Source organism: Chroicocephalus ridibundus, chromosome 1, assembly GCF_963924245.1.
Source record: "Chroicocephalus ridibundus chromosome 1, bChrRid1.1, whole genome shotgun sequence".
Classification (NCBI taxonomy): domain Eukaryota; kingdom Metazoa; phylum Chordata; class Aves; order Charadriiformes; family Laridae; genus Chroicocephalus; species Chroicocephalus ridibundus.
The window spans coordinates 67,995,142-68,015,403 of NC_086284.1; the positions used below are offsets into that span (position 1 = coordinate 67,995,142).

General features: G+C 42.6%; 1 protein-coding gene across 1 annotated transcript in view; it reads right to left on the reverse strand.

The window, feature by feature from the left end:
• Positions 1-890, reverse strand: part of TUBGCP3 (tubulin gamma complex component 3) — a 56,353-nt gene extending 55,463 nt beyond the window's left edge. Inside the window, exon 1 of the mRNA XM_063337887.1 lies at positions 616-890. Within this exon, the coding sequence (XP_063193957.1) occupies positions 616-691 (76 nt within the window). The 5' untranslated portion in view covers positions 692-890. The remainder of the gene's footprint in view (positions 1-615) is intronic.
• Positions 891-20,262: the final 19,372 nt, after the last annotated feature.

The following is a 20,262-nucleotide window of genomic DNA, read 5'->3' on the forward strand; positions in this document are numbered from 1 at the left end:
TTACGCAAACGGGCAAAGAGATTAATTCCCTTGCTGGAGGATGACAGCAGCAGCACCAAGATGCAGAGGAGCTGTAGAGGACCTAGCGGATGTCAATGGCTGGACTTGACCAGGCATCGGAGGAAGGTGGAGATTCCTGAACAGACACCTTTCGCCCCAAACACCCCGGGAGCGGTGCCCCCACCCCCCCCCTCCCCAAAGAGGCGAGCACCGTTCGCAGCCAGCGAAGCGCTCTGGGGGAGGAGGAAAACGAGGAGGACACGATCCCCCTTCCCCCCGCCCACCTCCCGCCACCCAGCCGCCCGCGGCTCCGGCTGACGGCACCGCTGCCATGCCCGGAGCCGCCCGGAGGCCCAGGGCGGATGGCCCGGGCTGCTAGCCCCCCACCCCTCGCCGTAAGCCCCGCCGGGCCGGGGCGGGCACCAACACGATCGATCCCCGGCGAGTGGGCTGAGGGGGCCGCCCTGGAGGGGCCGGCACCCGCCCGCCCCGGCATCTCTTCACCCCCTCCGGGCTCGCACACCCTCATCGCCCCCTCCTGCCTCCCTTCCCCCCCTCCACCCTCGGGGGCTCCAATGGCTGTCGGTGGAGGGAATGGCGGGAGAAAGCCGTTACCTTCGCTTTTGCCCAGGATGCGGCAGCAGAGGTTCTGCAGCAAAACGTTGGGGGATTTTTGGTCCGGAGTCGCCATGGCCGCCCGTGAGGCAGGAGGTCGGGGGTGGGGGCACGGCAGGATGAGGGAGGAAAGGAGGGAGGAGAAGAGGCGCCCCCCCGGCTCAGCGGCGCAAGGACCCGGCGACACCTCCCGCCACCGCCTAGGGCGCCATTTTAACAGAACCCGCCGAAAGCCGCAGCGGCGGCAGCCCCGCACCCACAATGCCCCTGCGCGCCGCCACCAACACGCTCCGCCGCGCCGCCGCCGCCGCCGAACAGAGGTTCCGGGGGAAGCGCCGGACCCCCCACACACAGAGCTCCCGCCGGGGCCGGGGCCGGGGCCGGGGCCGGGCCCGGAGCCGAGGTGCCGCCGGGCCCGGTACACCCCGGGGAGGCGGCACGCAGGGCCCCAGGGTGGCCTGAGGCAATGCGGTGGGGACCGGGCCTCGGCCACCGCTGGTGAGGTGGGTGATGCGTGCCAGCCCAGGCCAAAAATGTCCCCCAAAATGGAAATAGAAAATTCCCGTTTGGCAACAGCCTTCTGCTTTTGGAAAATGCCCTCCCATCCGTCCCTCAAAACGCCGGGGAGATTAGGCTCACTCGTTTCTCCCCAGAGAAGAACAAGCCAAGCGCAGCCGTGGGGTGGCTGCCCTGGCTGTGATGTCGGTAACTTTTCCACACCAAGTAGTTACAAATCAATGCAGATCGGGAAAAATGTGTGAATATCCTCAACCCACAACCTCCCTGCGCCGCTCAGCCCCGCTCCCCTGGTGAGGTCTTGGCCTCCATCTGTCCAGGCAGAGCGGGCTGCGGGGCATGGCAGGCGCATGGTTGGTCCGTGCTGCTCCCACTGAGCTGCTCCTCAGGCTTATCACCCCACAGCACCGGCATCGACTTTCCAAGGTGTACGTCTTCCGTTTCTTTTCTTTGGTAAATCTGGAGTCCCCAGCATAGGAAGGACATGGACCTGTCGGAGTGGGTCCACAGGAGGGCCACAAAGATAATCAGAGGGCTGCAGCACTTCTCCTGTGAAGACAGGCTGAGAGAGTTGGGGTTGTTCAGCCTGGAGAAGACTCCAGGGACACCTTGTAGCAGGCTTCCAGTAGTCAAAGAGGACCTACAGGAGAGATGGGGAGGAACTCTTTATCAGGGAGTGTAGCTATAGGATGGGGGAAACAGTTTTAAACTGAAAGAGGGGAGATTTAGATTACATATCAGGAAGGAATTCTTTCCTGTGAGGGTGGTGAGGCACTGGAACAGGTTGCCCAGAGAAGCTGTGGATGCACCACCCCTGGAAGTGTTCAAGGCCAGGCTGGATGGGGCTTTGAGCAGCCTGGTCTAGTGGGAGGCGTCCCTGCCTATGGCAGGGGGGTTGGAACTAGATGGTCTTCATGGTCCCTTCCAACTCCAACCATTCTATGATTCTATGATAAATTCATGCTTGGTCCAGTCCAAAATACATAATTAGGGAATAATTGTTCTCCCTGTGCTGCGGGAGCTTTCTGTCTGATCCACCTCTGCTCTGTCCCATACAAAGTGCTTTGAAATGCTGCAGCAGGCACATGGGCTTGGTGCACCATTGCCTGTAAACAAATACATTTCTGCTGTGCAACCCATTTCTTCTTGGCAGCCTGTTTTGGCTTCATTATCTATGGGTAGTCACAATTTTGTGTGTATGACGTCTACAGACACATACATGCAGGCCTTTCATTATGGGAACATTATAGATGTAAACAATGGCTCATCACTAGCATTACTGATAGAAACTAATGATGGCAAGCCAAGAACTGAAATTCATTGAGGATGTATGGTTTTTTGTTACTTGGAATATTGTAGTAGGACCATCATAGTCCTACTACTCCCATTATAGCTCTTCAAATCCTAGTCATGCTCTCTTTACAGTCTTTTGAGAAGCAAGGTAGAACCCAAAATTAATAAAGTTATCAGAACTTTATCTCATGTGAGTAAGTAAGTAACTTTATCTCATGTGGGTGTAAACTGCATCTCTAATAATTCTGAAGGAAAGACTTCAAAGATGGTGTGACTTTTTTTTTGTACTGAGCATCAGAAGAATCTCTGTTCCATTCTCCACCTAAAGCAAATGCAGTTGTTTTTCTACAAAGAGCCAGTGACTCTCTGCTGCTGACGGTCACTTCAGGTTTAGATTCCATCATGGAAGGTGTTAATCTATCAAGCAGCACATATGGTTGCTCACACAGGAGAAGAAAACTTTGGCAATAACATCAGGAAGTGGTGCTGCTTTACAGTATCTTTAAATTCCAAGGGAATCCAGTCACTCACAAATATCCTGTTACTGTGGATATTACTCATTCTTTCTGGTCATGCTGGCTGTTTTACCTGTGGCAATTGTGTCACCGTTCTGGAATCAGAACACATTACGGAGCAGCACAATAAGAACATGTCGTTAAAATGGGCTCATGCGTGTGTGCCTGCAAGCAAAAGTACAATTACTAATCTAAGCTTTTCAGCTTCAGCAAAACCACATCCTACGTTATGCGTCTGAAGTACTGTAATAAGCCGTTCATTCTGTTACATTACTGGGAATGTGTCCTTTCGTTTCTAGCTTCTTTTTCCTAAGGAAATGAGGCTTATACAGTTATTCTGTGTGTCAGCACCTCCTCATAGCTTTTGGATCTCTTGGTCAATTTCAACCAAGTTTAATAGAGGCATAGAGTTCTTAAAGATAATGACTTAATAAAAAAATTATGGAATTCAGTGGCTGAGTGTCCTAAGGTCCAAGTTAGTGGCCCCTTGAAAAGAACTTAGTTCTCCCTATTGTGTTTGCTATTAGCAAACCAGCTAATCGGTGTACACACACTGGATAGCACGCTATACCTAGCTCTGAACCACCTACAGTACCGGCTACTTCTTGCCCAGCCTGACGGATGGAGGATGCAGGAACTGAAGGCGTAAGGGACACAGAGCTCTGGGAGTAATGTGGGAAGCAGTCAGAAAGAGGCAGGAGGGAAATTGCAAATTGCTGGGAAATGCAGGAAATTAAGCTTCATTAGTTCTGCTGCTCACAGAACTCCTTGCTTTTTTCTCAATGAAAAGACTTAATCCTGCAATCCTCTCTTAGAAATGCTAATTCTGGTAAGGCAGGTTACTAGAGTATGCAGGTTATCGTAGCTCTACCAGCTGCAGTACAGCTATGATCACATAAATCAGCCTAAAATATCCCCCTGCTTTTTAATGGGCATGCAGAATCATGTCTTAATTTCTTTCATTTTTGAAAAGCGAGAAAGAAAAGATATCAACTGTTTTTTCTTACTGTATAGCTATAAGCTCAGTTCACCTTGGTGCTTGGCCTCTGAGCATTGGACAATAAAAAAAACAATAATTGCCATTCAGATTTTTCACAGTGCAGAACATCCATCAGTTAGCATAGTTAAATGCATGCTTTTAAAAATATGACAGTGACTTTCAAGGAATTTAGTTTATTCACAGAAGCTTAGAGAGACTTGCGTTCGGAGCCGCTACATAAAGAACATATTTCTGGTGGTAAATAGCTTTATAACAGAAGAACGTACAATGAGATCCAGCGGGAGATGGAAGCTGAAGCTTGGCAAAATAAGGCTAGAAAAAAATACGGGTTTAATTCAATAAGGATATTCAATCAGTAGAGAGATATGTTTAAGGGCCTGACACTTTCTCCATATCTCCAACATTTTAAACCAGCCGTTTGTTACAGGCTTAGTGACCAGATACAAACTGACACAGAAGCTATTGAGCTGTGTGTATGTTGTGCACTAGATCAGACTGGAGGGCACGGTAGTCCCTTTCAGTCTTAAGCTTTTAAATCTAAGCAATAACACTAAGGAAAGATTCTTACCCTTATAAAAACCCTGAGGGTTAACTGCCCTGGTTTTCTTAACTCCTTTGTGGTTCTGTCTACAGGGCTCAATACCTTAGATAGCTCTAGCTGTTGGCGGGATACACCGAAATCAGTAGAGCATCACGCTGACGCCTCCAGCGTTTCACTGTGCCAGATAGACATATTTCGTTGTGTCATATAACCAATGTCAAGAATTATAGTGGCTGGAGACAGCAGAGGATACTGTCTGTGCCTTACTTAGCATATGGCAGCCCTGGAGGAGCAGCAGCTGGATCTCTTCTGGCTCCAGCACCATTTGGCTTCTGTACCTAAGCATCTCTTTTCCGCATAGGCAACCCTATAATGGCCTAGAGCCCTGCTGTGCTGAGTCTGCAGTATTAAAAGGCTATTAAAGGTGCCCACAGATCTAACTTTGGAAAGGCCATATATTTTAGGATGAGGGGTTGTGACCTGATTGCAGACAGAGGTTTTGCCTGTGCACGCGTAGGGCTCACATGAAGAGGGAGTTTCATCCAAACAGTTTATAACAGTTTAACCCTACTGAGTGTGTTAGTTCTGCATTGGGGCCTACATCTTGTAACTTTCACAAAATTACTACCACCTCACCATTTTCAAAACTCTTGACTTAAGCTGTTCTTCTGTTGACTGAGGAGCCTGAAGTGTGTTCCATAACGCCATGTCCCTACAGATAGGCCACTGAATTGACATGTATATCAAAAAATAAACCTGTGTGTTGACATACTTAAGAGATGCCAGAAACTATGCTTTAAGATATATAAGGGCTCAACTAAGGACGTTTTCATTTTTTATTTTGGATTTTTTTCAGCATTTGCGGTAAAATAACAATTTTAGATGACTAATACTGGCTATCCTATAAACTGGAAGCAGTACTAATGTTTTGCTTCTCAGAACAGTTGTCTTTCTTCCTGTGGTGCCTCCACTGTCCGATAAGTTTCATTTTTATCAGTCGAATACTTCTTAGCCATAAACAGATTTCCTTTCCAACATGAAGATATACAGACACACATATTGAAGCCCACTCAATATTAAATGTTATTGATCACACAGGGACAGACAGCATTATGTATCTTTCTAATGAATAGTATAACTGCAGCCGGCAGGCAGGCATTCCAACAAGCTCCGTAAAACTGCCTGACGTTTTCTAAGTTCCTGTGCTGCCCGTAGTATCACAGTCATGTTACATATATGGAGCTGAAGTAAAGAATACACATCAAATCATCTTCTACCAGAAAGTGATTCGTTGAAAATGTTTTGAAAGAACACTTCGATGCTGTCGAAACCCCCCAAAATGCTGTCAAAATATTTTTGAAAGCTAAAGACACTTTGTGACAACTATTTCATTTTAAAAAGCAGAGCAATAATTTTGGAAGGGAGCCTGGAGAATGAAGCTCTGTAATAAAACCGAGTTAATATTTCCAAATATATGTTTATTTTTGTATACAACAACAGCTTTTCAACAGGAGCTTTGACCATATCTGGCATCAGTATTTTAGAGCAAAGGCTTTTGATCTTTCTCAGCCCTAGACAAAGGAGGGGGAGAAACTATCAAATTAAGACACTGAATACAAAAATGGTATGTAGCAGACCAATCAAAAAAGATGTACTAATGTATTTGTAAGAAGATTATTTCTATAAATGTGATAATATCACTAGGCAAAAGTAACTCATTAAATCTAGCATAAGTCAATAACAAAGCTCTGCAGAGCACTGCAATACTGTTCAAGCAGGAATGACAAGCTAATTTTTAGCTCATTTCACTATAAAGCAACAAAGAGATTTTTTCTTGTATTTTATTTTATTAGCCTTACTTGGTTTACTCATTTCCCCAGGTGCACATTTCTCATGCCAGTAGCAACCCCCACATCTGTGTGAGCTGAAAGCCTCAAGGTCAAGGTTTGGGTTTGTCCTTATCTCACAGGGGAGAAGAGACAGCAACCGGTTGGTAATTCTTCCCATGCTTTTGTTATAAATGTCAAAAATATTCATAAACTGATAAGCAAATGTCATCTTGTGATTGTATTTAAACTGGGTGTATTTAGGCGGTTTTCTGACAGTGTACTCTTCAGGAGGTCAGTCTGAAGATTTCACTCTAATGCTTTTTAAAGTGTTTATTGATTTTTCTGCTCTCCTCTCAATGTTTGAAGAGTTTTTCTGATACTCATTTTTTCCTTTGCAATGAACTGGTCAAGAAAATTATGAAACTAGCTATATCTCTAACTGTGTTAAATGTATAGGCTAAACAATTTGAAAAATAGAGGAAAACATTTTCATTTTCTTTCCTGCAGGTTTATTTTGAGTACAGTAATTAGTCACTTTGCAACAATATGTGCCATACTTCCAGACAAAAATGACTGTCAAAGTAACAATATGCCCAGCAGAATACATCTTGAGCTTCATCTTCCTAAAAATATTGGAAGAAAAATTGCTATTCACTTTAGTGAACAATTCCTATTCATTAAGTGATCATCCATGTCCTAAAGTCCACTTCATACCAGCCCGAGCCTTTTTCCATTACCATTCTTGAAGATTACTGGTTTAATTCGCAGTGTTTGGAGGAGCCTGTGCGTATTACTGTGTATTTGTAAGGAAAGACATAAACAAACTTCATTCCATAGCCTTCTTAAGAGAATCAGAACAATTCCTAGTGTTCCTGCTTCCACATTCTGGCCCGATGATTAATATCCCGTGTATCTAAATTAGTGAATCCGGTATTTTTCTCTGCTTCCTGCATTAAACTATTGAATCATTTTGCTCTGCCTGGTTAAAAAGCTCCCGTATTCTTTAAAGTTAAGAGGTGCAATAATTTGGTCTAACACAGTGACTTTTAAGACCTGAATTTACAAAGGGACGTAGGAATGCATGTGCCCATGGCTGTTAAAAACATAGGTGGGTTTTAGGCTTGTAAATGTCGTTGTGAATCAAAGCCTACGTTACCTGCTCCCAGATGCTCAGATTAGAGGATGCTGTAGAATTTCAAAGTACGGCTTATTATCACTGCTGTTGCACCAGTAGCAAACAGAGGGGCTATAGACAGAAAGAGCAGCACTGGAGCTACAAAGATTTGCCAGTTCTTAGGTGTGTGATTTAGCAGGGGAACCAAGTTTGGTTCCTAACTGCAGGAACGTTTTCTTGCCCTGTGGCAGGGTAGTTTTTCTGCAGGTAACTTCTTTTGTGTTACGCTGTTCAAAGGTTTCTTAAATATGATAGCTGGTGGATTACAAACTAATCTCAACACTTCCTCCCTCCTGAAAATCTGAGGCAGTTAAAAGCATATTCTAGGAGAGTCAGGGTCCCAGAGGCAGACATAAATACGCATGAGAGATACAATCAGATAGTAACTGGAGCCTCTGAGAATGAGGTTTGTTAACTCTGTTTCTTGGGTTTCCTGTGTGTAATTAGATCAGCTCTTAACTGAGAGCCTATGTAGACATATCCCGTGTTTCCATTTATAATAACAGTCAGATAACGCCTTCCATCTCAGGATGTCCGTCCCTGCACAAAAAAATTTAGTATTCTCTGAGGCAGAAAAGAGTTAGAATCCCCATTTTACACGGAATATAATATGGAAATGCGGACAGACACAGATGAAGCATTTTGCTCAAGGTTATAAAGGAAATATCTGTCCAGCCCGGGAATATAGCCCAGATATTCTCTTTTCCTTATACTTTAACCACAGAAGCATCTTTCCTTCCTACTTCGAATGCTTTCACTGTTTTTAAATGCTGCAATTATCCTTTGACTGCTTTCTATTTAAAGACGGGGATATGTACTCAGCACATCTCTAGAAGGCACACCAGCAGCATGCATTTGTTGTGAACAGATTGTTCAGGTTTCCTAAACCAGAAGAAAGAAGTCATTATTAGCTTTCTAATGCCAAAAGCATTTTAAAAGTCAGAACTCTCTTCTCCTCAGCATAAGAAAAAATAGTGAACGTGGTATTCCAAATAATTTAGAAAGAATAGTTTTTATACAGTTCCAGAAGACTGGAATTCACTGGATTATGACTACAGTGATCATTACTGCTTTATGAGGGAGAGAGTATAATAACAGTGGCATAATCCTTGTGTAAAAGACTTCTAATAATCTTGTTCAGGAATACCTTTTCTCCAAAGTGAGTTGGCTGGTAATTCGAAGAAATGAGATTTGCCTTCAGTTGTTTCTGATTTCTTACAGAACAGAATAGCAAGGATTATTGTCCTGCCTTATACAGACACTCTGAGACAGCTAAATCTGTGATCAAATAATCAGACAAAGCAGAGTCCAGTCCAGGATACTGTGCAGGTTCATTTCATTTCCCAGTCGCTTCCTCTGCTGGTCAGAAACACAACAGAAACCAGACAGAAGTGTTCATCAAGCAGTTAAAACCGAAACATTACACTGAGTAATTCCAACACAGTCTGCTTTACTGAATGGAGCAAGAATTTCAACAACAAACCCTGTATGAGCTAATACTTGAAAAATCAGTGTTAGCTGAAAAGCAGACATTTTCCTGAGTTGTCTAATACAACATGAGGCATCTGCATTCAGCTATGGGCACCTTAGGATTCCAAGTGCCTGGTTATGTTTGCCTAAGAGAAAGCTAGCCATGTTTATCGTGGGAGGACTTCACAGTATCTGAAGCTGTTGGGAAAAAAAGAAAGTCTGTAGCTGTGGAATTATAGACTATCCAGCATATGTGAGGCAGGAGCACCGCTACACATGCAACCTTGGCTCAGGGTTCTCTGTCTCCGTTTGCTGTGACTATGTAAGGCCCTATGTTATGGGGAGCTATAGCGATTCTTTAACAAAGACAATACAACACCACCACTGCATCTGTCTAGCCCATACCTATTACCTGTGTGGCACTGGTGTTGCCTCTCTAAAAGGTTAGATAAGTATGAGAAAATAGGTGTTTCCTCATGATGTACCACAGCATTACAGCCTTACCTGTGCTTATCCATTGACATTTGCTGCAGCACGCCTATAGAGCATCTATAGGCAGTGCTGGTTACTCGGGAGTGCAGCATCGCTCACATCTGGGTCCCGCACATTGCCAGCTCCTACGTGGAAAGCCAGGCATAGGGAGGAGGCTACTGGGTGCCCAAGGCTTGTTCCAGCACGGAGTTGGGAACTTGGAGGCTAATGCTTGTGAGAAGTGACTCTGAGTCTTACACGTCAATGTAACTGTAATTCCAGATGACGGACTCCACGTCTTCACGCAGAGTAGTGGAAAGAAGTTCTGAGGGGGCTGTTTGAAAAAATTAATTTAGTAAGGGAACTATCTATGTTAATAAGTACTGGCTCAGCTTATATATTGTGGACATCTGCTAATCATAAATTCTCTTTCCTTTTAATCACCTATTACATTTTAAGGATAAATTAATCATTGTTTGGAAATGGGCAAAGTTGTCCAGAGAAAGGTAACATTTTAAAAATAGAACTCTCAGCTGGAAATGATGGAAAAAGCACATAATCAGCAAACTCTGCATTTCTGATGTGTAAACCTGAGTTGGTCTTCTAGAATGTAATTTCATAAAAACATGAGGCCACTTGGCCGCATGTTAAGAACAAGTTATAGATGGCTGGGAGAGATCTCTCCTGGTGAGCTCTCCACGTTATGTTTCTCTAGCAGCTAGCTTTAGAAGATGCAGCTGAACAACTGCAACCCGAGAACAGAAGAGTACCAGAGCAGAGAGAGAAATGGGACAAGTAAAACACAAACGCTGAGACATGACATTTGGTAAAACAAGCATCAGGCTCCGCATCTAATATTCTCCTGCTGTAGAAAACAGAACAATGCTAAACCAGATCCCAGCTCCTGTCTGAGCACACAGAGACCTTTTCTCTGTTTGACGTGGCAATTTATTGGTAATCGGCGTTACAAACCTGCTGCTGCTTATCAGCATGAAACAGTGAAATTGGTAACGTTATAAGGAGGATGGTGTAAGAACGTAAGAGCTGGTTTATTTGGAATATTTAGCTGAAGTTACCTGGCCGGCAGAAAGGAGGAGAGCTTCAGTTTGCAGGACCATGTGCTTTTCCCCCGAACACCGGAGATCACTCATCGTGTGTCTGCAGCGGCAGAGGGAAATAAACGATGCCTGCATCCGTCCAAAAGGCCGGGCAGGGCCGCTCTTTTGCGCCGTCAAAAGATCTACACGCAGAAGATCACAGGGTCTTCTAAAAAAAGCGTGTTGGAAGTTCATCCCCGTTCAAGAAGCCGACGCCAGGTGGCACTAGGGAAGGCCGAGAGGATTTAGCCGTTGTCAAAACGCTGGTGCTGGCTCAGGCAGCCTGCGCCAGCACCCGCGGGAGGGATCCTCCGCCACCCGCGGGGCCACTGCCTTAGCGGCACTGCCCTGCGGGGGGCCATCGGCACTTACCGTATCACTTATCTCAAGTGGCTGTTGCACATCACGTACTAGTTAATAAAGGGCCTATGTGATTTATTTAATATATATATATATTTTATTCTTTTTTTAATGCAGACTGTATCTCTCCCTGGGAAGAAGAGGGCTGCTCAGTTTTGCTTTGCTGTTACAGGATGCATTAACTGTTCACCGCATATTCCTGGTTTCTGCCCACTGTCTGAGACTGCCGCTGTTTGTGCGTACTCTAGAGACAGCTCAGACTTGTCCAGACACCAAACTAACCTCCCTACGCACGCCCCAGGGCATGGGCTCTTCCCAAAGCTTTTCCACTTCTGCTCAGGCAAACACCACAGCAGCAGCTTAGCTCTGCAGGTTTGCGCTTAATCGTCTCAGCTGTTAAAAAGAAATAAAGTGTGGTGCAGCAGACAGATGCCTGCCTTTCCTTTCTACTGTTGTTCATCTAAGGGAGGAATACGGGTCATCCCTTCATGACTGGCCCAGAAGCTAAGTTCCTTTGTTTTCTCCCAGCAAGTGAAGCTAGGCAGAGAGAGCAGACTGAAGACTAGGAGAAGTTCTGCTTACGGTGCCTGCAGTTGGAAGGGGAAAAGGTCTTCCCTCTCTACAGCTTGCTCAAGGCTCTGCATTACCCTGGGTCACCAGCCAAATCACTGCTTTTAAGGCAAAAGACCAATTTTGTGATGAATGCTAAACAGGGCAACAACACTCATGGACAAGGGATATATGAACGTAATAAAACAGGTCATTATACAAAGTGTGTTGCTTTCAGTGTCTCTGTAAATGAGTAGATAGTCACATTGAAGTACAGCTTCAAAGGTTCAATGTAGCTGTGATCTAGTTTATGTATTGTTATTGCCCATGCACGGTATCACCCCCCAGCATGGGAGAAACAGGGAGGTGATGGTATCCCTCTTCACATGCCTCTTCTTCCAAACCTTCCCAAGCCTTCTGAGCAAAATCACTGATTTACAATCATCAGATTGAATACTTCGTAAATTCATAAGAGAATAGTGAGTTTTCTTTCACCAGGAGTGTGGCTCTTTGAGGTGTTGTGTCTATGTGACTCTCATTCTTGGGGCACCAGCCTCCCACATTTCTGAGGGTTTGACTTGACAGAATGCTGCTGGACCACACGTGTGCTCCGCATGGCCTTGCCGCCTTCTTCTCCCCGAAGGCATTAAATATGGAGCAGTCCCATCTGCCATTCCATTCTTTTGCCATGTATAACCCAGAATAACAGGACTCTGTAGCAGTGGAGGAGGAGAACAGGTTGTGGAAAGAGAGCGAGCACAAAAAACAAATTTGGAGGATTAAGATTTGTTCAGAATCCAAAGAATCATCTGTGCTGGTCAGGAGAGACAATAACATTTAGAATTTAAATATCAAGAGGATGTTCAGTTTCAGACACTAGCAAAGGGCTTGCAGAAGACAGATCTAACTATAGAAAATATAAAACTGTACACCTCCTACACCTGTTTACTTAGATGCCTGATAAAATGACATGCTGCTTAGACTGGATTGAGCCCCTGAGTCTATCAGCGCGTCATGTCCCAGACGTTTGGGGATATGCAGGGGAGCTGCAGATAACTGATCTTTTTTTTTTTTTTCTCCTAGATCGACAAATTCCCCAAGTGTATGAGAGGACAGGATGCTGTCAGGCATGCCAAAGGAGCTATATCAAATCAAAAAGGCACAATGTCACATTCAGGTGAATAAGACGAGCTATGCAGGACACTTGCTTTCACTGCTCTGGTGCTCGAGAGCCTGAGGTTGAGATGGTGACCTTCAGGACATTCTGCAAGACTCAACTGCTTACCCAGCTCTTTTCTGCAGGTGTGAGGAAGGGTCGTAAGATTTATTGCATGCGTTTTGTTGAAGTTGGTGATTTTTTTTTTTTGGTGTGTGTAGCTCACCCGCAGGATGAAATGGGTCTATGAAAAGTCAACATGTATCGTTGCTTCCAGGCAAAGGCTTCCATCTTGTAATTTATAGCAATTTGTTTTCACTAAAGGTAAATCAGAAGTGCATTTTATAAATTTTGTGCTATTATTCAAAAATTTCTTTTTGTCTTACGTCTTTTTCTACATATTTCTTAGAAACATGAATAAAATAATGGAAACGTCTTGATAATATATTGGAATAGAATTTGTAGAATCATATTAAAATTAATATATTTATATTTTCACTAATAATAGACGTGAGTTTGAAAAAAAGCAGAGAATTCACTTGGCTGCTGTTACTTACACTAATCCATAAGTATTCAAAAATAGTCACAGATACCAAAAAAGTCGTAAAGCTTAATACAAATAAGGAAATTAATACACGAACATAATGTGAAAATGCATTATTTATGATACACTATATTTTTCCTGTTTTGAAAGCGTATCATCTACTCAAGAGCCAGAGTATGTAGCTTAAATGATTAATTGCATATACCAAAGAATGGACATCAAGATAAAGAGTATAAGAATTTTCATATACTAAAGCCTGTTTGGTAGGGAAAACAAGGCACAAACACTAAAGAAAGCTTTGATATTACAGAAAGATCATTGGGAGTTTCCAGAGCTCATTGCAGGAAAGCACTAAGAAACAGCTTCATTAGCCCTACAATGTAGAAAATTACCATTAATTTTTGATATTTTTCACCATTATTCACTCAATCGCATCATGCATTTTTGAAGGCACAAGCATATTTAACTGGGACATTTCACAGAGAATTAAATGCACATGTCAATTAAACAGTCCTTAAAACATCTTACACCAGTGTAACTGAGATCAATTTTAGGTACAGCTGTCAGCTAAATAAAGGAATCAAAATTATTGACAGGGTTTACTTTGTAGTTCACGCCAGTTCATTTTCCATTGACTTTGCTGTCATCTGTGCATCGTTGCTGCTTCACTTTTCCAGAGTAGGTCTGTTCTGTTCCAGCATCTGTAGTTTTGTAAGATGCCATCGTAGAGCCTCAGTATTCTTTCCAGTAAACAGATTCCTCCAGCTCAATAACACTTTTCTCTTGGTTTGTTTGATGAGGCCGAGGTCAGGAAACAAAAGGATTTTGTTCTCCCGATACTGGATATTGCATTGCTGGAGTTGCTTTCAGCAGCCTATCCTCTTCTCCTATTTCAAACTTAGAGGAAATAAAAACACTCCCACTGTCATTCGCAGTCACATGCTCCTCACTGGTATCCTACAGCGCTTTTCCACGGAAAATATGTTCTTCCCTGATATCAATTTCCAGAGGTTCAGCAGGAGTTTTAATAATAAATGAAATAAGATCTATCTGGCCTGTACCAGAGGGGAAGCGAAGGCTGTGCAGAACTTCAGACCTTGTTTGGTTTTCAGTTGCCTCCTCCCTTTTGTCTAGTGACACGCATTTCACAAAGGAACACAGACACCTCAGACACCTTCTCCACCTTCAGCCCATGCAATTTTAAAGGCACTTTTAGGCTCTTCACCTCCCCTTATCAGGGAAATACAAGCTTGCAGGAAAGAAGTAGAACAGACAGATATGGGCACAAACTATTTAGTTATCTTACCATAATGTGCCCACATCCAATGGTATCTGAACTCAGAGCTCCAGAGTGTGGGCACATGTTTCTGATGCAGCCCAGACCAGAGGCCTCGCTATGTACTTTTTATCTAACTCTCTGTGATATCTGATTTGCCAAGTACTTTTAAAAAATGATGCATCCAGAAGCGATTATTTTCATACCATGAGTCTTTACTAACAAACTGCCTCTTTGGAGAGATAGATCCAGACTTTCATCACGGTGATGCCCAAAATGAAATTTAGAATAGTTTTAAACAATATTTTACCTATATTTCCTATACATTTGTTAAAAGACATAGCTTAATGCTAACTGAAAGTCAAGGGCAACACCACCACCCACAGCATTTGTATTTTGCTTTAATTTTGTAAACATTTGAGAATAAAGAACAGTCACAATCATAGAATCATAGGATCAGAGAATGGTTCGGCTTGGAAGGGACCTTAAAGACCATCTAGTTCCAACCCCCTGCCATGGGCAGGGACGCCTCCCACTGGACCAGGTTGCTCAAAGCCCCATCCAGCCTGGCCTTGAACACTTCCAGGGATGGGGCATCCACAACCTCCCTCGGCAACATTTAGTTTCTCTTCACAAATACCATCTTCTTTTCCCATTACAGTTTGACAGTGGATTGCTCTGCTGCAAGTAATCATTGATTACATCCTTCTACCCACTAATTGCAAGCAAACCCTTCCTTAAAATTTTTGCCAGGAATTCTGGCCGGAGAAGCCTCTGTAGCCATCATGCCAGGCTCAGCTCCGTGCTAACAGAGTTGTGCAAGGCAGGGTATGCATTGTATGCATTTTATGCATTGAGAAACAGCTACATGCATCTCAGTAGCGATCACAGAGACGTGTAGTTGGTCTGTATCTGTCATTATCACAGTGAGCTTCTGCAGCAACACTCAGGCTTCTCACAGGTGAAGCGGTAGTCGCGTCCCAAACTGTTGATATGGTCAAGCAAACTTCCTTTACATTCAACAAACCCACTATATATCTGGACAATCTGCCATGTGTATGTTTCTGCTGAAATGTTCTGTTGTTTGTGACGTGATCAGGATGAAACAAATTTAAATGAACAGTTAGGATAATCCACTACCGTTTTCAGAACTTTTAGCAAAGTCATGTTCCCATAGGCTTTTCATGACAAAACAGATTCATGATCTTATGTTCCCCTGCAGGTAAAGACTTTCTGGCTGAAAAAACCTCCCTGGCTGCCAATTGGAGAAGGAGGCAGGAAGGAGAGGAACATTTTAGTTCCCTTTTGTAACATACCATGTCCTTGTGTTAGTCTTGAGATCTGCAAAGTAATTGGAGAATATGTCCTTCTCCATCACAAGATTTCTGTTCTTTCCCCTTCATCTCTACAATTGAAATAGTGTTAACCTTTCACACATATCAGTATATAAAAATGGTGGACAAGTTAAAAAAATAATTAAATTTTTCAGAAATCTAAAGGCACAAGAGCAGCCGTTTGTCTTTCCCAAACCTTTCTTTTGACATGCTTGCTAACCCATAGTGTAAATATCTCAGCAACCAACATCACTAGAAACGTACTTCTTCTCATGTGAATTTTCAGACTGCATGCTGGATAAAGTAGGTGAAATGTTTTCTGAAGATCTGAAATGATCATGTTCTGAAGAGCAGTTGTGTGCACGCATGAGAAAAAGCAAAAAAGCTGACCGATAACAATACCATTGCAGATAAAAGCTCAGGAAGGAATTCTTTTGTCAGATCATCCCTGTAAGAATAGGAATACATTTTTCTGGATATGTATTATTTTATTATTTTATTTATATATGCTTGTTACATTTCACTAATAGGAAAAGTAGGCAAGAATAAGGACAAAGAGTTCAAAGACCTTTAATTGGAGGTTGCTGACAGACAGGTTTTGATGACTCAGAGACAAGATGAGCAAGTTTATTTACAGCTAGGAAGAGGTTCGCATGCATTTTGCATAGTTGAGAGATGTCCTTATAAAGTCCTTGGTCATTTTCCTGGGAATGTACAGCTGCTGCCATAAAGACTGTAGGTACATACCACACAAGTCTGTTTTAACTTTTTACGGCACTGGGACTCTACCTCATTTTGTTTCAGTGTCTACATTTAATCCTGAATGAACTCCATGGACTTCAGCATGGTTTTTCTCACTCATGCCATGGATGGATATGGCTCATTCCGTTTGATTGGAATTCTGCTGTGACCTAGTCCTCCTCTAAGGAACACCTCTGAAGATATACACGTGTCCTGGAGTCTCCACTTCCATTCTGGCCCCTAGAGATGTTTGTCTTCTGCAGCTTGGCACTTGCTATTGCCTGATGGTACTGATTAGGGACAAGTCACTGGTAAAACAACACCATGGTTACTCCAAGGAAAGTGAAAACACTTGCAAAACTGATTCTGAATTGTATGTGTGCTTGTATTTGCTGGGAATCCTTTAGAAAACAAGCTTAGAGTGGTCGGAAGTACACCCCCATCCTCCCCAGCATTATGAAAGCAGTGTCACACAATGCCAACCAAATATATGAGTGTATTTCTGGGATTCCTACAAACTGCTTAGCTGATACACTATAGTCATGCTTTGTGCGTTGTCAGAGCTAAGAAAAGACTGGAAGAAGTATCATTAGGTTTTAACGGAAAACTGAAAGTGTTTTGAGTAAATCAAAGCATTATTATAGACAGCTTTAACTGTCATGATGTGACTGTGGGAGAAACATTGTTGTACAGGTATTTTTTTTACCATCATGATGAAGGCTGACAGTGCTAATGAGGTAGGCTGTGAGAAGAAAGTCCTTTAGCCCATCCCAATAAGTCTGCCTCTGACAGAGTCTGACAGACGATCTCTAACTTAAAGAATTAATAAAGTACAGTGTAAAAATGCTTGTGTATTTACAACATGCCCTGCTTGCGTCTGCAAACTGAGTAAAGTCAAATAATGATTCAAACTGCCAACAGAAGAACCTTTGCTTGAGTCTTTGAAACACATCTGAAAGCAGCCAGTACCAGCTAGGATTTCTTAACTCCCAGGGGTGGCAGGTATCTATTATTGATGGAAGAGATGAGCTGTGGCAGAACCATCTCTTAATATGGAAGCACTGATCCACATTCCGTTCATTTAGAATGAGAATTGCTCATATAAAATGAAAATGTCCAACTCCAGCTGCTAGAAGTCTGCAACTAATAAGAAAGATTTTGCATTAAATTAATTCTGAACGTCTTCCCATGATTATGATTATAGGCTTTTGAAACAACATATATCTATTTTATATATTTTGGAAGAAGATGTGTTAAATCGTCTTCTGAAGTAGGTCTTGCTTCCTGCCCTGGCCACACGCACACGCACCCACACCCGCTACTCTAAGGTGTTGGAGGATGTCGGAGTGGGAGACGGACCCGGAGTAACGATGGAATCTCAATATGAGTATGATTGTTCTCCCTTTATTCAAGTTTTCACAGAGTATATATAGACAGGCAATAAGAGCACGCGCTAGCGGCAGCTATAGGATTGGCTTACAGTCTCTGTTCACGCACTGTCCATGCAGTTCATTCACAGATCAGATTGGTTACAAGAATTCACATAGTAAATTACTTAGTCATTAGCACAACATGTTTTCTACCTTCTCAGTTCCCGTTTTTCCCATGTACTAATTCCATCTTCTACCACCTGTTTTGCTCTTAATCTAATCTCTCATAGTAGGGAGGCTGGCTCACGTGACCATTTTCTCTCAGACACATTCCTACACTAAGGCAGTTACATTGCTCGGAAATATTTACCTCCCTATGAAAATACACACAAAAAAGCCTAGCATTGAGAATAACTGCATTTTATGATTAAAATCTAGAAGAAAAATGTAAGAAGAACTTACACAGTTCTTCTTATATGACAATCTAGCAGAGTTCTTCCTGTATGATGATTTTAGCAGAGATTTTATTTTTCCGTCCTTAAATGTAAAGATATAAGTAACATAAATTCTTAAATCTGGAATATTAGGGTTAACTTACCTTAACACCAGTACAATTACATTTTCTGAATGACCTTATTTAACGGCACTGTAAATGTAGTGAAACAAGTTGCCAACTTAGCCCAGATGACTCATAAGCCAAGGTGGAAACTCCCCAAAGGACCATATTGTTCTTTTCCACTAAAGGAAAAATTCTGTCATGGGAGTCAGTGCCTGTAGGAGTTTCCCAAGTTAAACACTTTATACCCTTTTCTGGAGGAATAGCAGTACTGCAGGTAAGAACATGAGGTTCCAGCTCTGAGTTTCCACAGGAGTCTGTGGAATCCCACGGAGATCCTGCACCTTTGCAAGAGCTATAAGCCTTCCTGTTACTCATCTACTCCTACCTAGAAACACAGTTAAAAGTACCAGCTATCCACTTACAGGTACCTGCATAACTGCATGCCTTTAAAAAGTTCCCAGTGTGGAAAAGGTATCAAAGGAAAAAAATGCAGCATATGGTAATTTTCTGGACCATTCTCCACTGTGTACCAAGAACAAGGTGAAACAAATTCTTTTTCTCCTCTAAAACCACACTCCCATGATTTTTTTTTTCCAAATATAGATCAATTTAAGGAGTTAATCTGGACTTTGAAAAACTAGATTTAGTCACTTATGCAATTCCTGTCCAGTTAGTCCTTCATAGCATCTTGAGATTCAGTTCTTTATATTGGATCTAACTGCCAATAAACCAGTAGCAAAGTATCCATATTTCAAAGAAGAAAATCCACAAATTCAATATATGGGATTATTTTATAGTCCTAATAGTTCAACAGTTCCGTATCAGCAAATTGAATGCACGTCATTGAGTTTATTGAAGTCAAATGAAGGTCACCGTAACTGTTACTATCCTAACTGTTGTGCCTAAAGGTTTTAGCAAGGAGAGGGAACCCCTTTTTGGCCCTGTTGCCATAGAAAGTCAACATTTCTTGCAAAGGCCTTCTGATCCTGCGAAGTGCTATCTGAGTGCTAAATTATGTTAATTGGATTTACTCATGTACTAAACGGGGAAAATGTGTAAGAGAGGAAAAGAGAACCATATGATATTAATATTAAATTAATACCAAGATTCACCTGTTATGTTAGTGGTGGCTGCCACTAGTAGCACATGTTAAATAATTCTAAGTGGAGCTATGTCTTGAATACTTATTTAATTCCTAATTAAACACTAATTTAATTCCTCCTCTATATTACATTTATGATTTCCTAACCACCTTCACACGAAGGCGTTGCAAGGGTCAGTTGAGGTGCCTCTTTGACATGGTGTGTCAAAAACTGGTTTGCTATTGTAACTCTAACATTATTTGTATTTCACTTTTAATCAAGATTTCAATAACTTGTATTTAAAAGAAGTGTAGATGTGGCACTTAGGGACATGGTTTAGTGGTGGACTTGGTAGTGTTAGGTTAACAGTTGGACTTGATGATCTTAAGGGTCTTTTCCAACCTAAGTGATTCCATGATTCTATGACTTGATTACAGCTAGTACCATTCGAGGGTGGCTCAAACTTACCTCTAGGATTTACGGATTTACAGCAATTTTCTTGGGTTGTGTTGGTGTTTAAGCTAACCAAGATTTGAAGAGTTTCACAGCGCAAAGAAATAAAAGTTGCCCTGGGCTGTCAGGAAGGAGCACTAACTTGTGCAGAATTGTGTCATAAATGGAATGCCTTAAATCCGGGCAATAACTTGAAGCTGTTTGATTGTATGCAGCCCAATGGTATAGAATATATACTTTTATGATACACAGGAAAACAAGATGTATATTAGGAAAAAGTGGCAAATATCAGGTAAAACATCATGTCTGACATTCAG